This window comes from Nyctereutes procyonoides, unplaced genomic scaffold, assembly GCF_905146905.1.
Source record: "Nyctereutes procyonoides isolate TBG_1078 unplaced genomic scaffold, NYPRO_anot_genome, whole genome shotgun sequence".
NCBI lineage: Eukaryota > Metazoa > Chordata > Mammalia > Carnivora > Canidae > Nyctereutes > Nyctereutes procyonoides.
Genome location: NW_026575151.1, coordinates 6,425,921 through 6,444,800, shown reverse-complemented (window position 1 = coordinate 6,444,800; position 18,880 = coordinate 6,425,921). Strand labels below are relative to the sequence as shown.

Genomic DNA, 18,880 nt, shown 5'->3' with positions numbered 1-18,880 from the left:
AAAGGATTGCAAGAAATATTCTACAGTCAGGGTATCTCCATATCAGAAAGAACAATGAAAAAGTCAAAGATGAGACGAGAAACAAGAACTTGTTGATTAATTTTCCAAGATGAAATACAATTAGAAAGCAAGAAAAGTGCAGAATTATTTAGTAATGATTAAAAAAAAAAACAGAAAAAAAGGAAAAAAAAATTAATGATACAACTCTGTGTTCAAGGACTCTTTTTAACTAGTTATAAAAATTGCCAACTACCACTCATGACATGTTTATCATGACAATCAGTAAATCATGATAATCAGTTTATTTAGTGAAAAATTCTATACTTGGATTCAAAGTTCAAGACTAATCTACAAGTCTTTGCCACTGATAGTGGGCTCTAAATATTAATGTGTCAAGAAAAAAACATTAACTTTACATGCAATGTATCGTGTATTTCTCAGTAAAATTTTTCATTTTAACATGATGATATCTGTCCAAATTAAGTCAATCTCACATCAACTGTTAATTTTAAGACACATAATCCAGAAGCTAGATCAGAGAACTAAAGATTTCATAGATGATATTTCTGTCAATCTAGTATATAGACTCATACCCCCAAAATCTCTAAGAAAACAATATATTCCAACTTCATTTTGGAACAAGTAGTCAAGCAAATTTTCCACAGTTCAATGAGAGATAAACAAATATCACATATTTTCCCAATGTAATTAAAAAGGAAAAAAACAAGTACCTCTCCCAAGAGCTGCTCTTCAGCAGCAGGGGTCTCCTCCCCATCATTCTGTGCTACTTGGTCAGAGTCTTTAAGAGCCTTTGGTACACAAAACAATTACAAGGGAAGTTGAAGAATGTAGCATTAAGAGTATTAGTGAACAAGGAAGACAAAAGACCCAACCAACAACATTCAGAGCTAGTTTAATCATAAGAAGTAATGCTAAGTAAATTTATTTAAGAAACACTATCAGAGGAAAAGCAAAGAGCCATTACTGATAAGATCTTCCCTTTTTTTCCTATCAAATGTCCCTCAGGCACAAAGATCTTAACCTTAAGAATCTGAGCAGTCATTGATGTTGTTTTTCCTCTTTTGCAAAATTTAAATATCATCAAGAGAAAGGAATACTTTACCAGCTAAACGTACACTATTTTAAAATGAGAATTCACTTACTAAAATATCTACAATCATTATTTATTTTTATACTGTAAAGCAATAAACAGACACATTTCTTAAATTACATTTCCTTCTCTGTTATGACCTACACCAAATTTTTGGAAGGTAGCTATTTTAAAGGCCTTCTTACCACCTCGGGTCCATCCACTTTGTTCAAGGCCAAAGCAATCTGAAATAAAAACAACAATTCACCATGGAATTCTATTTCAAGGCATACAGCAAATGCTTACCTCTTTCTCCATTTTCTTTTTCTTTTCCTTTTTTTTTTTTTAAGATTTTATTTGAAAGAGAGAGAGAGAGAGAGAGAGAGAGAGAGAGAGCGCGCGCTCAAACAGGGGATGGGCAGAGGGAGAGAGATGCAGACTCCCTGCCGAGCAGGGAGCCCAACGCGGGGGCTCCATCCCAGGACCCTGAGATCATGACATGAGCCAAAGACAAAGCACTCAACCGACTGAGCCAGCCGGTGCCCCTCTTCCACTTTTAAATAACTATAAGTAATTTTTAAAAATTTCTTCAAGTACTACCAAAAGAACGACTATTAGAAGTATTCTGACAATCAGATTCTATTCAGTATTCAGTATTAGGTATTCAGTAAAGCTTTTTATATTAATTTCTTACAAATCTAAAAGGGTTATAGCACCAAAACATTTAGACTAATAAAAAAATTAAATATAAAAAAACCTAAAGGAATGAACAAAGACAGACAGCCAATAAACAGTATAAACAGTAGGGCTGTGATGTGACAGCACTGCTCCGAGTGTGCAATATCTAAGCTGTATGAGGTAGGTGGCAACCCTGCAATGCTATAGAAAACTCTAGCCACTTTCAAAGAACAACAAAGTGCTAATATAAATTACACAAAGAATCTAAAATACTTCCTTCAAGGTTTCCAAAGTCAGTGTTTCTTGTGCTGTTCATGTCAATATTGTGTGTGTGGGGGGTGCCTCTAACAGTTGCTTCGTTTTCTTTCCCCCAGGGCCATTGGTTACACACCTTCTAAAAATCTAAGTATTATTTCCACTGTTTGAAGTTGATAGCCTCTTATCTTTTAAGGCCCGATTTTATCCAGATATGACACAGCTCTTTTAAATCATGTTTTAAATCAAGGTGTTTCTTGCAGCTTTTATATCCAGGTACAAGGTGGAATTACATATTTAATAATCTGTATTTGGAACTTTGGCAACCAAATACAAATTCTTATTAAATATTTATTGACTGATTTGAGATTACCTGTATAGAAGTTTATAAAAAGAACACTTATACATAAATATTTTACTTGCATAAGCACAGCCTTTTAACTTTCCCAGAAATTTACCTTCTTTCCTAGGTCTTCTTTTCTGTATCCTAGAAGTTCAAGGTATTTTCCCCGAGAATCATCCTCAAAGTTTACCTTTAAAGAAGACATAACCTTGAAGTAAAGATCTGCATTTAAATTCTTAATTACTTGACCAAATTCCAACTAGAATTATTAAAAACTATAAAAAATAAAGTCTATTAAAGTGTACTATTATCAACTAAAGATTTCTCTATCTACTATATAGAAGGTTTACTATAAAAAAGAATCCTCAAAATAGTTTTAATAGGTTACTTTTTAAAATAGTAAGTATACTAGTAATTAATTATCCTTGTTGAATAAAGCTTACTTTTATTTTATTTTTAAAGTAAGCTCTATGTCTACTGTGCGGCTTGAACTCATGACCCCGAGATCAGAGTCAAATGCTCTGACTGAACCAGTCAGGCACCCCAAAGCTTACTTTTAACACATATATTATATATATATATATATATTTTTTTTTTTAAGATTTTATTTATTCAAGAGAGACACACACAGAGAGAGAGGCAGAGACACAGGCAGAGGGAGAAGCAGCAGGGAGCCTGATGTGGGACTCGACCCCGGGACTCCAGAATCACGCCCTGGGCCAAAGGCAGGCACCAAACTGCTGAGCCACTCAAGGATCCCCTAATGTATATTTTTGATAAATACAAACTAACTCATGTCCAATGGTTATATTCATGCAAAATGCAACACTGTGAAACACTTGATGTCCTAAAACTCTTTCCCAAAATGAGTATTTACAAGATATAAAATTCTGTAATTTTATAATTTAACCTTATTGTATTCAAGATCTCTTTGGAAAATTCAGTATCAAGAAACAGACATTCCACTGGATGCAAAATAACCAACCAGAAAACTCTATTTCCTATTGTCATAAATACAATTCAGTAAAAGGAAGAAGAAAGGCCTCCAATTTCTCTCCCTTATAACTCTTCCCTCTTTTCCTATTTTCCTTAACTGGATCTACTACAGGAATTAAATATTGTTTTTATTATACTAAGCTCTATGTTATAATTTTAAAATAGGTCTGCCAAATGTTTAATCTCTCTCACTTAAATACAGTCATTACATCATTTTTTTTCTTATTTAAGTACTTCATAATAGGCTTTTCAAAGCAGAGAGGGAAGAACTCTTGATATAAAAATACGGTTGTGTGTTCTTCGTAAGCTAGCTTTCTTTCTTTCTTTCTTCTTCTTTCTTTCTTTCTTTCTTTCTTTCTTTCTTTCTTTTTCAAAGATTTTATTTATTCATGAGAAACACACAGAGAGAGGCAGAGACATAGGCAGAGGAAGAAGCAGGCTCCCTGCGGGAGGCCTAATGTAAGACTTGATCCTTGAGTCCCTAGGATCATGACCTGAGCCAAAGGCAGATGTTCAACCACTGAGCCACCCACTTACCTCTCTTTGTAAGTTTTCTTTAATTTCATCATGAAGCTCCTGAAATCACAATCTTGCAATAACTTTTTTTTTTTTTTTAAGATTTTACTTATTCATTCATGAGAGACACAGAGAGAGACAGAGAGGCAGAGACACAGGCAGAGGGAGAAGCAGGCTCTATGCAGGCAGCCCGATGCGGACTCAACCCGGGGCCTCCAGGACCATGCCCTGGGCCAAAGGTGGCGCTAAACTGCCAAGCCACCAGGGCTGCCCTAATAACTTCTTTAATAAGAACAGATTGAGAAAATCATGGGAATAGTTAAATTTGCAGATAATCTCAACCTTACCTTCAAAAAGGACCACACATGTTTTTCAAATTCAGTCTGAGAAGCATCGATTTTTTTCTGACAATAACTGACAAATCCTTGTGACTGCACGACTTGCTGCAGTTGGTCCGATCGGCTGAGGAATTCCTTTTCTGTTACAACCTGGCTAATGAACACATGGTGTTGCTGCTGCTGCTGCTCAGCTCCCTGCTGGGACTGTATCTTGACATTCTCAAAGGTAACCAGTTTGCCTCCAAACTATGAAACAAAAAAAAATAACAGTTAATTTGAACACAAGGATAAGGCCTAAAAGCATGCTCCTGAAAAACCTGTTAACGGAAAGAACTAAGACCTTAATAATCACTTTGGGTAAAATTAGCTGATACAGACGCCCATACTCCACAATCTGTCCCCAGCCTTCAATTATCATTTTTCTTCATACCACCTATCTTCTAGATAAAATGTACTATTCACTGTGCCCCAAATTTCTCACCTACTTGCTTTTACTAACTTCCACATATTCAATGTTAACTTCTCTTCAAAGCCCAGGCAAATGCCACCTCCTCCACCTCAGTTGCCCTCAATATAATACAGACCTCCTTTGATTCAACTATTTGCTATTCAAGTATTTGCCTCACCTTCTGTTCGTGGCTCTAAGTTTTAAAGGGCAGTAGAATATGCCCCTCCAAAATACGCCATTTGGTGTAAGGATTATTTTGAGCTAAGGATTACTTAGAACACAGCAGGAAAGAAGGGCACCCTGACCTCTGGTTTTCTTCCTTTTGAAAACTGGAGATGAAACTCCCATGTGAGAGCTGCCCTCTCTATACCAGGGGGAAAGAAACATTTTTATCATAGAGGTGAGAGAAATCTGTACAAACAAACCTTGTTTAAATAACAATTACCTTCCTTTAGTCTAAATATTTTAGTTACTTTTCCACAAGTGCCATTCTTCATTCAACCTAGTATATAAGCCACTTGTTTATGTCTCCATTTCACAATGGTGGCCAAGGTATACATTAAAATCTGTTTTTCTCCTGTTAATTTGTCTTATATCAATTTACTTCTCAGGTCCACGTGAAAATCCTCAGAGGGCAGATGCAAAGTTCTGCCTTCCCTATACTAACAAGGATTGTGGTTCTGTATCTACTTTATTCTTGTATCTCCTATAGTACCTAGTATTTGCCTTGTATATAGCAAGTAAACAGTTAATTCTGATTAATAAATGTATACAAATAAAAGTAGGTAAAGAAGGAAACACAGGACCAAATCTGGTTCTTTACACTCAGTAATTTTTGTATGAGGATTATTGTTTTTATGTAAACTTATTTTTTTAAATGTCTAAGTTTTTGTTATGTTAGGCACTGTAGGAAATACCAGCAAAACCTTACCACTATCCTTAAGGAATTTAACATGAGAATAAAACTGAATACAATATGCATTTGTGAGTTCTAGATGAGATGCAGGTAATACCACACATGATAAGAACTTCACAGAAGGGTAAAACTGCTAGGTTTCCCCAAGTTTTAGGGAGGTTGGTAAAAATTGCACCCCCCAGAAGCAAGACCTAAAGGTTTCACAAGAGGATTGGGGTTATTCATTTACTTGGTTCTATGTCATAATATTATAATATTACATAACTATAAAAATGTAAATGCTATGTTAATTGAATTTAAATAAAAAATATATAAAAATTTTTAAAAAGGCACATAAAAAATAATATAAGTGCTGCTTGGTAGTCATCATATTTTCAAACCAGCCAAAAAACAAATATGGAAAACTTAAATATTGGTACTGAACACAATAAAAATATTTTTAAAGTCTTAACAATAAAAAAATAATGTAATTTACAAAAATTGGTAGAAATAAAAAATTTGGAAAGAAGAAAATTGGAAAAACTGGAATGGAGTATACAAATGCACTAATTTAATATTACATAGAAGAGTTTCAATTAATACCATATGAAGTTGGTATAATCAAGACATGGATGTTTAGGTGAATTATTTATATTTATAAAGATAATCACAAAACCAATACAAACTTCTAAGACTTCAATGGTAAACTAAAGATATTTGAGGGGGACACTGACATTCTACCTCTCATGTCCACAGAGAGGGCATTTTCTTTGTACTCTGTAAGAGGAACTAGCAGAGGAAGAACACTTCTGGCCTCTCTCTGTCCTTCACACTGTCCTGGGAGAGGACTACTGACATTCTTCAGGAAAGAAATGCAGCATGCTTACATCAGCTCTTCAGGGCTTCTTTTTATTTTTTATTTTATTTTATTTTAAAGATTTTTATTTATTCATGAGAGACACAGAGAGACAGGCAGAGACACAGGCAGAGGGAGAAGCAGGCTCCATGCAGGGAGCCCGATGTGGGATTCAGTCCCAGGACTCCAGGATCATCATGCCCTGGGCGAAGGCAGGTGCTAAACAACCACTGAACCACCCTGGGATTCCCCAGGGCTTCTTTTTATATCTGTCTTCCCACATGGAGAAACAGTCCATATGGATAAGCTGCCTGCACCTTCAAGGAAAGCTCTACAGCACCTAGATTTGTCAGTAACTAGGTTAGTAAGGCTGCCTAATACAGAAGCGAAGCTAAAAAATGATAATTAAATCAGATCCTGGGGATATAGAGGCAAACAAAACAGCCCAGCTCTCACAGAGTCTATGTTCTACTTTGTTACAAAGTCTACTATGGTTGGACATCTAAACTGTAGCCTCTAATCTAGCTTACTGCAGCACTAAAGGTGATAGTTTGATTTTCCATCTCTCTTACTTGGTTCTAAACTCATATGGGGAAGAAAACAGTGTTATTTATTGTCTTTATAATACTCCAATACTAGTGAGTGGAGAAGAAATGGAGAAGGGGAAGATGTTCACTACTCATTTCAAAGATAAATATATTTGTCAGGCACCACTAGGCATTGGAAACATACCTATGAACTAGACAGTCTGTCCTCAAGAAGCTTTTATCTGGGGGGATCTTTTCTGTACACTTTAGTTTTATTTTAAACCTTGTACATATACAATTTTATAGTAATAATTGTCTAAATTACTTAAGGAAGGAAGGAACTAACTGGATGAATGGTTAGTATTCAGTAACCATAGGAAACTCATAAACAAAGGAAAAGATATACAAAGGCAGGAGGACAAATAGTAAAGAAAACTAAACAGGAGGGATGAGAAGATTAATTAAATACCGAGAATGGATTTATGAGTGACATAATAAAAGGCCTATTTTAGGAAGACCAATCTAGAGATGTAGTATAGATTGGAGGGAGAATAGACAGGCAATAGACATGCAATCATATTGACAGTTTAGTGTGAAAAGATGAAGAACTAGGCAGAGTAATGTAATTTACAAGCAACGTAAAAGAAAGAATTACATCTGAGAGATATGTAAAGAGCAGTATTTGGACCTGAGGAATGACTATAAGAGGTTGAAAGAAAAGTTCTGAGCCTAATAGAAGAATGATAACAAGAATGCAATAGTAACTGCAGAGGAGATCATTCATTCAGTTTCAGATAAAGTGAATATACAGAATTCTATGATAGGTATAAATTGTTATGATGATAGGGAAGCTGAATAATTTATTTTATTTTTATTTTTAAGTATTTCTCCAAAGACGACATATAAATGACCAATATATACATGAAAAGATGCTCCACATCACTAATCGAGGAAAATGCAAATCAAACCACAATGAGATATCATTTCACATCCATAAGGATGACTGTTATCTAAAAAAACAATATAACGTGTTACTGAGGATATAGAAATTAGAACCTGTGTGTACTGCTAATGGGAATGTAAAATGGTATAGCCACTGTGGGAAGCGGTATGGAAATTCCTCAAAATATTAAAAATAGAATTACTATAAGATCCAGTAATCCCACTTCTGGGTATATACTCAAAGGAATTGAAAAAAGTATCTCAAAGATCTATATGCCCACAAACGTTCATTGTAGCATAGCAAGAGGTGGAAGCAACCTTAATGTTTATTGATAATGAATAAAGAAAATGTGGACTATCATTCGGCCTTTTATTTATTTTCTTTTAAAGATTTTATTTACTTATTCATGAGAGACACAGAGAGAGGGAGGCAGAGACATAGGCAGAGGGAGAAGCAGGCTCCTTTAGGGAGCCCAATATGGGACTCGATCCTGAGACTCCAGGATCATGCCCCGGGCCAAAGGCAGACGCTCAATGGCTGAGCTACCCAGGCTTCCCTTAGCCTTTTAAATGTAGGAAATCTTGTCATACATGGCAACATGGATGAACCTGAGGACATTATGCTATGTGAAACAAACCAATCACAAAAAGATACTCCATGATTCCATTTATATGAGGTATCTTAAAGTTGTCAAAGTCACAGAAACAGAAAGTAGAATGTGATTAGCAGGGGCTGAGGAAGGGGAAAATGAGCAGTTGTTGGATAGGAAGAGAGTTATGGTTTTGCAAGATAAAGTTCTGGAGATCTGTTGCACAACAGATGTATATAGTAAACATACTATACTGTTAACTTAAGGGTTATTAACACTTAAATAGGATTAAGATGGTGAATTTTATGCTACATACATGTTTTTTACCATTAAAAAAAAAGAAATTGGCAATTTAAAGAAAAGTTGGAAGGAAAAAAGAGAAGGAAGATACACCTTCCTTAAAGAAAAAAAGAAAAGATATGAAGGAAGGAGAGATAAGGAAGACAAATTTCATAAGGGGATGGACAGTGTGAAGGTTGCACAACAATATAAATGTATTTAATGTGACTGAACTGTATGTTTCTAAATGGTTAAAATTGGTAAATTTTATGTTATTTATATTTTATCACAATTTAAAGTAAAAAAGAAAAAGAGAAGGTCCCAATTTTCTTGAGAAACCAATCTGAATGATGAAAAACCTACAGATACACATCAAATCCTCTTCCATCTGAGTGATCCTATAAGAATGCTTTATTACAAGTACTCCTTTGTGCTCATGGAACATAAAAACAAATCCACCTACTGAAAAGGAAGCACCAACAGGCCTTCGGATCCACTTTGGTGGCTTCTTCAGAGGCAACACTATATTATGCTGAGCAGTCTGCTGAGGAATTTGTAATGGAGGAAGGGGCTGTCCTGTGCCAAAGGGATCAAGATTCCCAAAAGATGATGAAAGCTAAAAAATATAATAACATGAGAATTTGTAATTTATATTTTTAATGTAATTTATAGGATTTTGTTATATGTTTAAGTCATACCCAAGAAATAGTTTTATCACAATTATCCAATTAATCAGTAGCAGTGATCAGTAAAGTCATTTTCAAAATAATTATACAATAACATGAAATTTTTCAAGTGTTATGATCAAATCTTAACACTTCCTATTACCTTGTCAGCTTGTTTCTGCCTTAAGCCATCTGCACTCCCACCCATGATAGAATAAACACTGATACGCCCATCAAAGGAAGCAGCTGATAAGACAGCAGGATTTCTGGGACACCACTGAATATCAAAGCACCACTGTGTATTGGTGGGAAGTTCATATAACACCTAGACAACAAGAACAAAAAAAGTCAGAAAACAGTATAGCCACTTTACAGCCAAAACACTTGAATTAATATGATCAACATGTGCAGCTTAATTAAATAATTCCTTTTAGAAAGTGTCTTGAGCCAGGAAAAACAACAGTAAAAATGTGTTTAAAGTATAAGAGGAGTCCAGTATGATGGTCTATTATGATAAGAAAGAATGCTTGTTCAAAATTTTTATCAGATTTAGAATACATATTAAAAACTAAGGTTTTTATGTTTTTATTGAAGTAGTAGTAGTAGGTGCATCTGAAAGACAAAAACAAATTAAAGTCAGCTTGTCAAACTCTAAAAGATAATAGCCTCCTGCCCAACTGTTTCTGCTGGCCAAGATCCAAACAAACATATTCAGACTATTTGAAGATCACATTTAGAAAATAACCTCAAAAAAAAAAAAGAAAAGAAAAAGATAATAACCTCAAGAAGGAAGAATTCACTGAGAAATTTGGGTTTTAGTCAAGCAAAAATATGTATGCACCATTTGTATTACTGTAGAATGGAAACAGATTCAGCATAGTTTAGGAAAAAAATACAGAAAAATTATAAAAAATGGTGGATATAAAACCAGTAATATTTATTGCTATCTGAAAGTTAGTGTGCTGGTAACTGATGCTCACAGGAGCACAGGTTTTATTGTTTTTGTTTTTAAATTTTTTTTTATTTATTTGAGAAAGAGAAAGAGAGAAAGAGAGCATGTGCACACATGAGCAAGGCGAGGGGGAAAGGGAGAGGGAGAATCAGACTTCCTGCTAAACAGGGAACCTGAAGTGGGGCTAGATTCCAGGACACATGCTTACCCAACTGAGCCACCAGGCACCCCAGTTTTATGGTTTTAAGAAGTCAAATTATCTTAATTTTGACTTTCTGGGACATTTTTAATATTTTATTTTATAAGAAAACAGAATTAATTGAAAAGATACTTAGCCTACTCATCTTTAAGGCTTACATTGGTCAATAAGACTCATAGTCTCATGATATTTAAATCCCTGTTCTATTCCTAATTTGCACTTGAATTAAAAAATCTACTAAAATTTTAGTTGCAGCATGTACTAAAGTTTATTCCTTCAAAGTCCAAGCACACAGAACCAATCATATGCAAAAATTCATTTTATCAAATCATATAACTAAGAAAATTAGAATAGTAATTTCCACGGTTTCAAACTCACTTGGAAAAGCACCGTATAAAATGCAATATTTTATTTGTCTACAAATCATACGAGGCAAAACTTACTAATTTTTTCTCATACCTCCCTTAACTTGAATGTTTCTATATTCTTATAGTTATCATTGCATCTGAAAACTTTAAAACACAAATCAAGGGCAGTCCGGGTGGCTCAGCGGTTTAGTGCTGTCTTTGGTCCAGGGTGTCATCCTGGAGACCCAGGATTGAGTCCCATGTTGGGCTCCCTGCATGGAGCCTGCTTCTCCCTCTGCCTGTGTCCCTGCCTCTCTCTCGCTCTCTCATGAATAAATAAATAAAATCTTTAAAAAACAAAACAAAACACAAATCAAATAATAAAAGTGCCTGTTTCTATTTTAATATGTTAAATATGCTAAATATTATATTATGATATATTTAATTGTATTATTATATATCAGTGACAAGTTATATTAAATAACAAATATATTTAAGTGTTATATGTATATAAATAAAATATTATAGATTAAAACCTATTAAAAATATTTTTTAAAGATTTTGTGAGAGACACAGAGAGAAAGGTAGAAACACAGGCAGAGGGAGAAGCAGACCCCATGCAGAGGGCCCGATGTGGGACTCAATCCCAGGACCCCAGGATCACACCCTGAGCCAAAGGCAGACACTCAACCACTGAGCCATCCAGGCATCCCAAAAACCTATTGAAAATATTCTTATTTCTATTATTCCATCAGGATAACTAGCAAAATACTTGCAATAATCTATCTTAATTATAAAAGGTAAAAGTTGAAAAGCTATAATTAGTATCTATGGTTTTGATGAGTAAAATAAGTGATGGGGATTAAGGATTACATTTATGATGAGCACAGGGTGATGTTTGGGAATGCTGACTTATATGTAATATTGAAAATGTCCCACAAAGTCAAAATTAATAATCACTATATTGTACACCTGAAATTAATATAGTATTGTATGTTAACTGGAACTAAAATAAAAACTTAGGGGACCTGGGTGGTTCAGTTGGTTAAGTGTCTGCCTTTGGCCCAAGTCATAATCCCAGGGTCCTGGGACTGAGCCCCGCATTGGGCTCCCCGTTCAGTGCCGAGTCAGCTTCTCCCTCCTCTCCCTCTGCTCTTCCCCTGGGACTCACGTGTGTGTGCTTGTGCTCTCTCTAATAAATAAATAAAATCTTAAAAAAAAAAAAAACTTAAAAAAACAAAAATTTATGGTCTCTTGCCCAACACAGAAAAAGAGGGAAACCATTTGTTCAACTAAGAAAAATAAATTTCAAAATACTTAAGATTTTTTAGCCCATTATTTTAATCCAAAACAATTAAAAGCAATTAAATTATATTTATGTAACATTTATATTTAGTAAGGGGTAAAATTTCCCACAGCTAAATTTCTATGGGTAGAACACAGTATTATATTCCTGCTGGATAGTTCAGAAGAGAGATTAAAAACATACATCTACTGATTTCCAGAGAGGATCTTCAGGAATGGTAAAGCAGAAAAAAGACCCAAATCTTGAGCACTCCTGCTTTAAAGGCACTGATTCCAGAGATCACATGTTAAGTAAATCAAACCAGGTATTTCTGAGTACAGGCAGACACCTTTTATTGGAAATGGGGAGTGGGGGATGATGACTAATTTCAAACATACTATTTCAACGGCTGATTTTCTTGGATGAAACAGATGAGCTTAAATAATGTTCCTGATAAAATCTCTGCTAGATTAACATTTCATACATACCTCTATTTCCATGTCCTTAATTCTATTAAGGCACTATAGAATCCATATGGAAAATTTCTTATTCAGCAAGAGATAAAATAATACAGTAGCTATAAATCTAAGAAACATTTCCTCCCCATTACCTCCCCTGTGTTTGGGTTGGAGCAGAGAATTTTAGCATCTTTTCCACAGCTCAGCAACAATTCAGGATCTGCCATGCTCCAAGCAATTGCCAAAATCCCCCTATAAAAACACAAGATGAAGAAATTTTTAATCTTGAAGAAACCAAGTCTCCAAATGATTCCTATCTAGGCTCTGGAGATAGGTGCTGTTGAAGTATAATTTCATATAATCTTTACAGAAAGCAATTTAGGAATGTGTATGCTCTTTGATCACTATGAAGATACTCAATATCCTCTCAGAATCAGGAAAATACAGTATAGGAAAAGAAACCAAACTGTTTAAGACTGGCTTTTGTTTCTAATATTTTATTTTTAAAAAGTTAAAATCTTTATGGGGCAGCCCAGGTAGCTCAGCGGTTTAGTGCTGCCTTCAGTCCAGGGCGTGATCCTGGAGACCTGGGATCGAGTCCCATGTCAGGTTTCCTGCATGGAGCCTGCTTCTCCCTCTGCCTGTGTCTCTGCCTCTCTCTCTCTCTCTCTCTCTCTCTCTCTCTCTCTCTCTGTGACTATCATAAATAAAAAAAATAAAAAAAAAAGAAACTGTTATTACATTAAAATGGATTTGTTTCTTATTTAAAGCTGTTAAACAAATACATATAAATTCCCTGGGTACCTGAATACTAATGATAGGAAACAGGCCAAATTATAATTGAATTTAATGTTGCCAAACCTAACATGAAAAAACTTGCATATCCTTTTTAAACTAGTTTTAATTTTTTAAAGATTTTGTTTTTTTTTAAGAAATCTCTATGCCCAACATGGAGCTCGAACTCACAACCCCTGAAACCAGGAGTCATGCGGTCTACTGACTAAGCCAACCAGGCACCTCTCTCATATCTTTTTAGAGAATCTGCACATTTATTACAATTAAATGCAGGGGTGCCTGCATGGCACAGTTGGTTAAGTATTGGACTCTTGGTTTTGGCTCAGGTCCTGAACTCAGGGTCATGAGATCAAACCCCACACTGGGCTCTGTGCTCAGTCTGCTTGAGATTCTTGCTCCCTCTCCCTTTCCTGTTTGTGCTCTCACACTTTCTCTTATAAAAATCAATCAATAAATCTTAATAAAAAATTTAAATTAAAGCAGAATAACCCACCTAATTTCTCAAAAATGCTTTTTAAATAGAAACTTAGAACTAAAACAAACTTTTTAACTCTTGTCATTGAATGTTATGAAACACTCTTCTTAAGTACAATGACTCTAACAAAGATCAATTGTATAATGTCAAGAGTTGCCCTAAAGTGTTGTGGTATACCGGAATTTTGATCTATTAATTATTACATGAAAAAATAATAGAAAATCCTTTATCACAGTTTTGTATTGTTATGATATGAACTGGCTACCATTTTTGGGAACAGAAAATCAGATGACTATTGCTTCAAATAAAAACCATTTACATTAACTTTTACAAGACAGAGACAAAGTAGATTCCTTAATTTAAAAATAATTATCTGATAATTCAAAATAGTAAGTAAATATGTTTTTGAAAATAAATAAATCAAGTTCCTTAGAAGAGCAGCATGATACCTGGCATGGTTTTCCAAGACACGGAGTGGAGAGGAAGCAAAACGAAGATCCCACATCTGGACCACTGGTAATCTATCATCCTCAGAGGCAAGGACCATCTGAGTCGCAACATCAGGATGCCACGCTAACCCAGAGCAATGCATCTGCAGATAGTTAAGGCACACAATGTATCAATCTTATTACTTCATGAAGAACCAAAATGAGCTTGAGGAACATGCCTTTGTTGAAACAGTAGAAAACATGAGCTCAGGCTTAGTTTATTAAAAAACAACAAAAAACAAAACCTAAAACTATTAAATTTTGAATCCTGACAGCTATCTCTAGAGCCTTCAAGCTATGCTGCCTCCTTAAAACTATTAAATTTTATTAAACAGCCTTAAACAGTAGTCTTAAAAGTAAAGGGTTTATTATTTATTATTTATTTATTTATTTATTTATTTATTATGTAAAAGGTTTAAATGTTTAAATGGTTTCAGTCCATCCAGCTATTCGATACATAGCACCATTCTGGATTGGAATAATTCTATACTAAAAATGAGTTGATCTGTCAAAATTGTACCTAGGGAGAAAATTTTATATAAATTGAAAATTTAATACTTTCAGAAAAATAAAAACAGATAAAAGATTACAGGGTGCCTGGGTGACTCAGTCATAAGCATCCAACTCTTGATTTCAGCTCAGGTCATGACTCAGGGTCCTGGGATCGCCCTCACTTCAGGCTCCGCACTCAGTGGGGAGTGTGCTTCTCCTATCTCTCTCCCTCTGTTCTCCTTCTAGCAAGTCGTGGGTGCTCTCTCTCAAATAAATAAATCTTTAAAAAATATAATAAAAAATCCACATCTTTCCTCTGTTTTGTAAAAAAATCAAGACAAAATGTCTAAAGAAACCACTACCAGTTAAAATTTCACATGGAATAAATTAACAGTATTACTGAGAATTACCTGGAAGTTTAGGTTCTACTAAATTTTTCAGAAGATAATAGAAGTGCTTATTATATGCTTTATTCAATTGAAATTTGTTGTAAAATTCCTAATTCATTGAAAAACAATATCCTGAAGAAATATTCATCTAAATAGTTTTTGGTTGTTATTGTTAAATTATATATGTATTCTCTGATTTAGGCAAACTTGTTTTTAAAGATGTCAAACCAAACAATGTAATTAAAAGCAAAGTAACATGGCAGCCTGGGTAGCTCAGTGGTTTAGCGCTGCCTTCAGCCCAGGGCATGATTCTGGAGACCTGGGATCAAGTCCCACGTCAGGCTCCCTGCATGGAACTTGCTTCTCCCTCTGCCTGTGTCTCTGCCTCTCTCTGTCTCTCTGTGTCTCTCATGAATGAATGAATGAATGAATGAATAAATAAATAAATAAAATAAAATCTTTAAAAAATAAAACCAAACAAAATAAGGCTTTTAATTATGCCCAAATTATTTTATAGCACATTATGACAGAGTATTAAGGAATTTGTAAAGCCACAAATTTGCTATATGGCTACATCTACTGGGCAAATGGGAGAATATTAGCTCATTTAGCAGTACTTAATCAGAAGAGATGAAGCCAGGAGTTCAGAAACTACAAGTTCACAGTCATATAATTACTACCTGAAAAATGTGTACATTCTAGAGAAAGCCAAAGATAAACAGTTGCTATAATGGTTTCAAATAGCTACTAAAGTAAAAACCATCCGTATGTCATGGAATAAGGTATTTAATTAACAATCTCTCTCTTCATCATTAATAATATCCAACATAGTTTACTGGAAATTTTATCTTCCCCAAGGAAAAAACTTCTTATTCCAACATGATTGGCCCATGAAAATACAGGATTTGACTTTATGAAAATTTGACTTGTCAACACTGACAAACAATATAGAAATACCTATAGCAAAAATACAACAAGTTTCTGTATATGACAAATCAATCATATACTTACCCTGTTACTATGGTCACTAACTTTGATGATAGGTTCATTTTTTCTAAGATCCCATACTGTAGCCCTGCCACTGGGACTGGCTGATGCTAAAATATGCTGAACTTGTCTGTTCCATGCAATGCAGCTGATATCTTCTGGGGGCTAAAAGGAAGAAACTACTAAAAACCATTTCTCAATTACAATCAAATTTAACTACAAAATCTGATCCTTCTTCTTAAAAAGTGAATTAAAATCTGATCTATTTATTCCACAAATTGTTTTATATTCATAAGTTCTTAATACATAAGATTTAAAGCTCAGATATATGTCAATTCAAGTATTTTACCTTGTTTCATATGGTCTCATTTACTAGGCATTTATTAAGTTCCTGCAATGAATCCAGTACTTTTTCTTAATTTGCAACTGCCACAAGGTAGAGATAACAGACCACAAAGTAGACATTGATCAGTACTACAGACAACTAGGCAGAAAAAAGTCACAGCCTAGGAGAGCCGGGGTGCCTCAGTGGGTTAAGCATCCAACCTTTGATTTCAGCTCAGGTCATGGTCTCAGGGTTGTGAGATCAAGCCCCATGTCATGCTTCACACTCACTGGGGAGTTTGCTTGGGATTCTCTCTGCCCCTTGCCCTTTGCTCCTCACCACCATGTGCACTCTCTCTCAAACAAACAAATAAATAAATAAATTCTTTTAAAAATAAATAAATAGAAATAAATGGTAGATCATATGCATCATCATACTACCTCTAACATGGCCAAAATGTTGGGGCCCATTATAAAGGCTACTCAAATTAAGTAGCCTATTTAACATAAACTTCAAGAAGGCAAGTGGAAGATTGTTCTTAACTTATAGAAATACACAGGAAAGGGGTTGAGTTATTATTATTTTTTAAATAAGTTTCCTTTCTAGTCTATGACTTTTATTTTAAGGTAAGACATCATCAAAACACTATACAACATAAAATACTATACTATATAAAATACTGTATTTAAAAAATTATCAAAGCCTTGTCTATTTTATTCATTTCTATATGTCTAGTACATCAAACAGCATCTGGTAGTAGGCACTGAATAAATATTTGCTGTTGAAGTTCTCACTGATACTTTGAAGAAACACATTTACTAATACTTTGCTGTACAGAAGGAAAATCATAACATCTAAACACTGATTTTAAACAAATATATTTTGTGTGAAAAAAATGAAGTAAGTAAGTGTTGAAGAGCAGATCTTGGTTTTTTTATGACATCAAAATCAACGTAATACCTGTGTTTTGGCTCCTGGTGTCATCGGAGTTGCAAAATTGTTGAGATCCCAAATATAGATTTCAGATTCATTAGCACCAGAAGCTACCAGATTAGTCTACAGTAAGACATAATTAATAAAGAAATAGTATTTATGAATAATTAAGAGAACTGAGAATAATTCCACTCAGAAAGGAAAAGCTCTATCAGTTTAGAGGTATACAACTTTTCTGTTTAAAAAAGCAAAACTTAGGGTGCCTGGGTGGCTCGGTCAGTTAAGTATCTGCCTTCGGCTCAGGTCATGTCCTCAGGGTCCTGGGATCAAGCCCCACATTGGGTTCACTGCTCAGTGGGGAGCCTACTTCTCCCTCTCCCTCTGCTGCTCCCCCTGCTTGAGTTCACTCGTTCTCTAGTTCTCAAATAAACTCTAAAAAAAAAAAAAAAAAAAAGCAAAACTCATGAATTTCTAAATACTGTGCATAAAAATCTGAAATTGCAATAGTTTTTTAGAGATGTATATTATAAAATTTTATTTCACTAAAAAAATAGTATGTGTACTGACATTATAATACAAGACATTAAAGAAGTAATTATATGGATAAATTCTTAAGCAATCATGCAACCATATGGGGATTATCATTTATACAGGAAGGGAATCTGATTATGAAAGAGAGACAAAAAATAGGCAACCAATGATTGCTTTCAAGCAAATAACTGAATCCTAAAATAATGGCATTTATCTCGAGATACCTCAGAGCCAGCTTCTGGAGCCAGACCAATACAGGGCTAGTAAAATCTCGTCTTAAACCCACATATCCTTCTAGTTCATTTACATTCAATCTTGTTCGGTTTGGCAGTATTTCTAGGTTATATCTGTTGCATACTGTTAGGGTCAAAAGACCCTAAAACTGTGATAGGAAGTACAGGAGGATGATAGGTTTCATATATTGGCTTTCATCCTTTATTATTCACTCTCATAAATTGAAGTCTTATCAACTGACATATAATATGAAAACAGAGGAATTCTATGGTTGTAGCCACCTATAATACAAGACACCAAAAAGAAGTCTTATCAACTGACGTATAATATGAAAACAGAGGAATTCTATGGTTGTAGCCACCTATAATACAAGACACCAAAAAGCAGCAGTTGTTTAATTAACAAAGGAACTAGCTATCTAATCTAAAACAAAGATACCATAAACTATAGAAATAAAGTTCAGGTTTGTATTTCTATGCCCTAAGTATTTATTTACAGTATAAGAAAAATAACTATTTTAAACTTCTTGGGATAATATTCATGTTTTAGTTGTTATGCTCTAGTATCCTGTT

The 18,880-nt window shown here is 34.5% G+C and overlaps 1 protein-coding gene across 16 annotated transcripts in view; it reads right to left on the bottom strand.

Annotated features, from left to right (window-relative positions):
* The window catches only part of SEC31A (SEC31 homolog A, COPII coat complex component), a 75,278-nt gene that overhangs the window by 41,451 nt on the left and 14,947 nt on the right, over window positions 1-18,880 (bottom strand). For 10 of the 16 annotated variants that reach the window (XM_055312938.1, XM_055312940.1, XM_055312941.1 and 7 more), the window contains exons 5-14: window positions 17,571-17,666; window positions 16,310-16,450; window positions 14,379-14,521; window positions 12,812-12,911; window positions 9,582-9,743; window positions 9,217-9,369; window positions 4,226-4,462; window positions 2,482-2,556; window positions 1,297-1,335; window positions 732-809 (exon numbers count right to left, since the gene is read on the bottom strand). In XM_055312938.1, the coding sequence (XP_055168913.1) occupies window positions 732-809; window positions 1,297-1,335; window positions 2,482-2,556; window positions 4,226-4,462; window positions 9,217-9,369; window positions 9,582-9,743; window positions 12,812-12,911; window positions 14,379-14,521; window positions 16,310-16,450; window positions 17,571-17,666 (1,224 nt within the window). The remainder of the gene's footprint in view (window positions 1-731; window positions 810-1,296; window positions 1,336-2,481; window positions 2,557-4,225; window positions 4,463-9,216; window positions 9,370-9,581; window positions 9,744-12,811; window positions 12,912-14,378; window positions 14,522-16,309; window positions 16,451-17,570; window positions 17,667-18,880) is intronic. The other 6 variants (XM_055312942.1, XM_055312945.1, XM_055312947.1 and 3 more) reach the window with 1 other exon arrangement.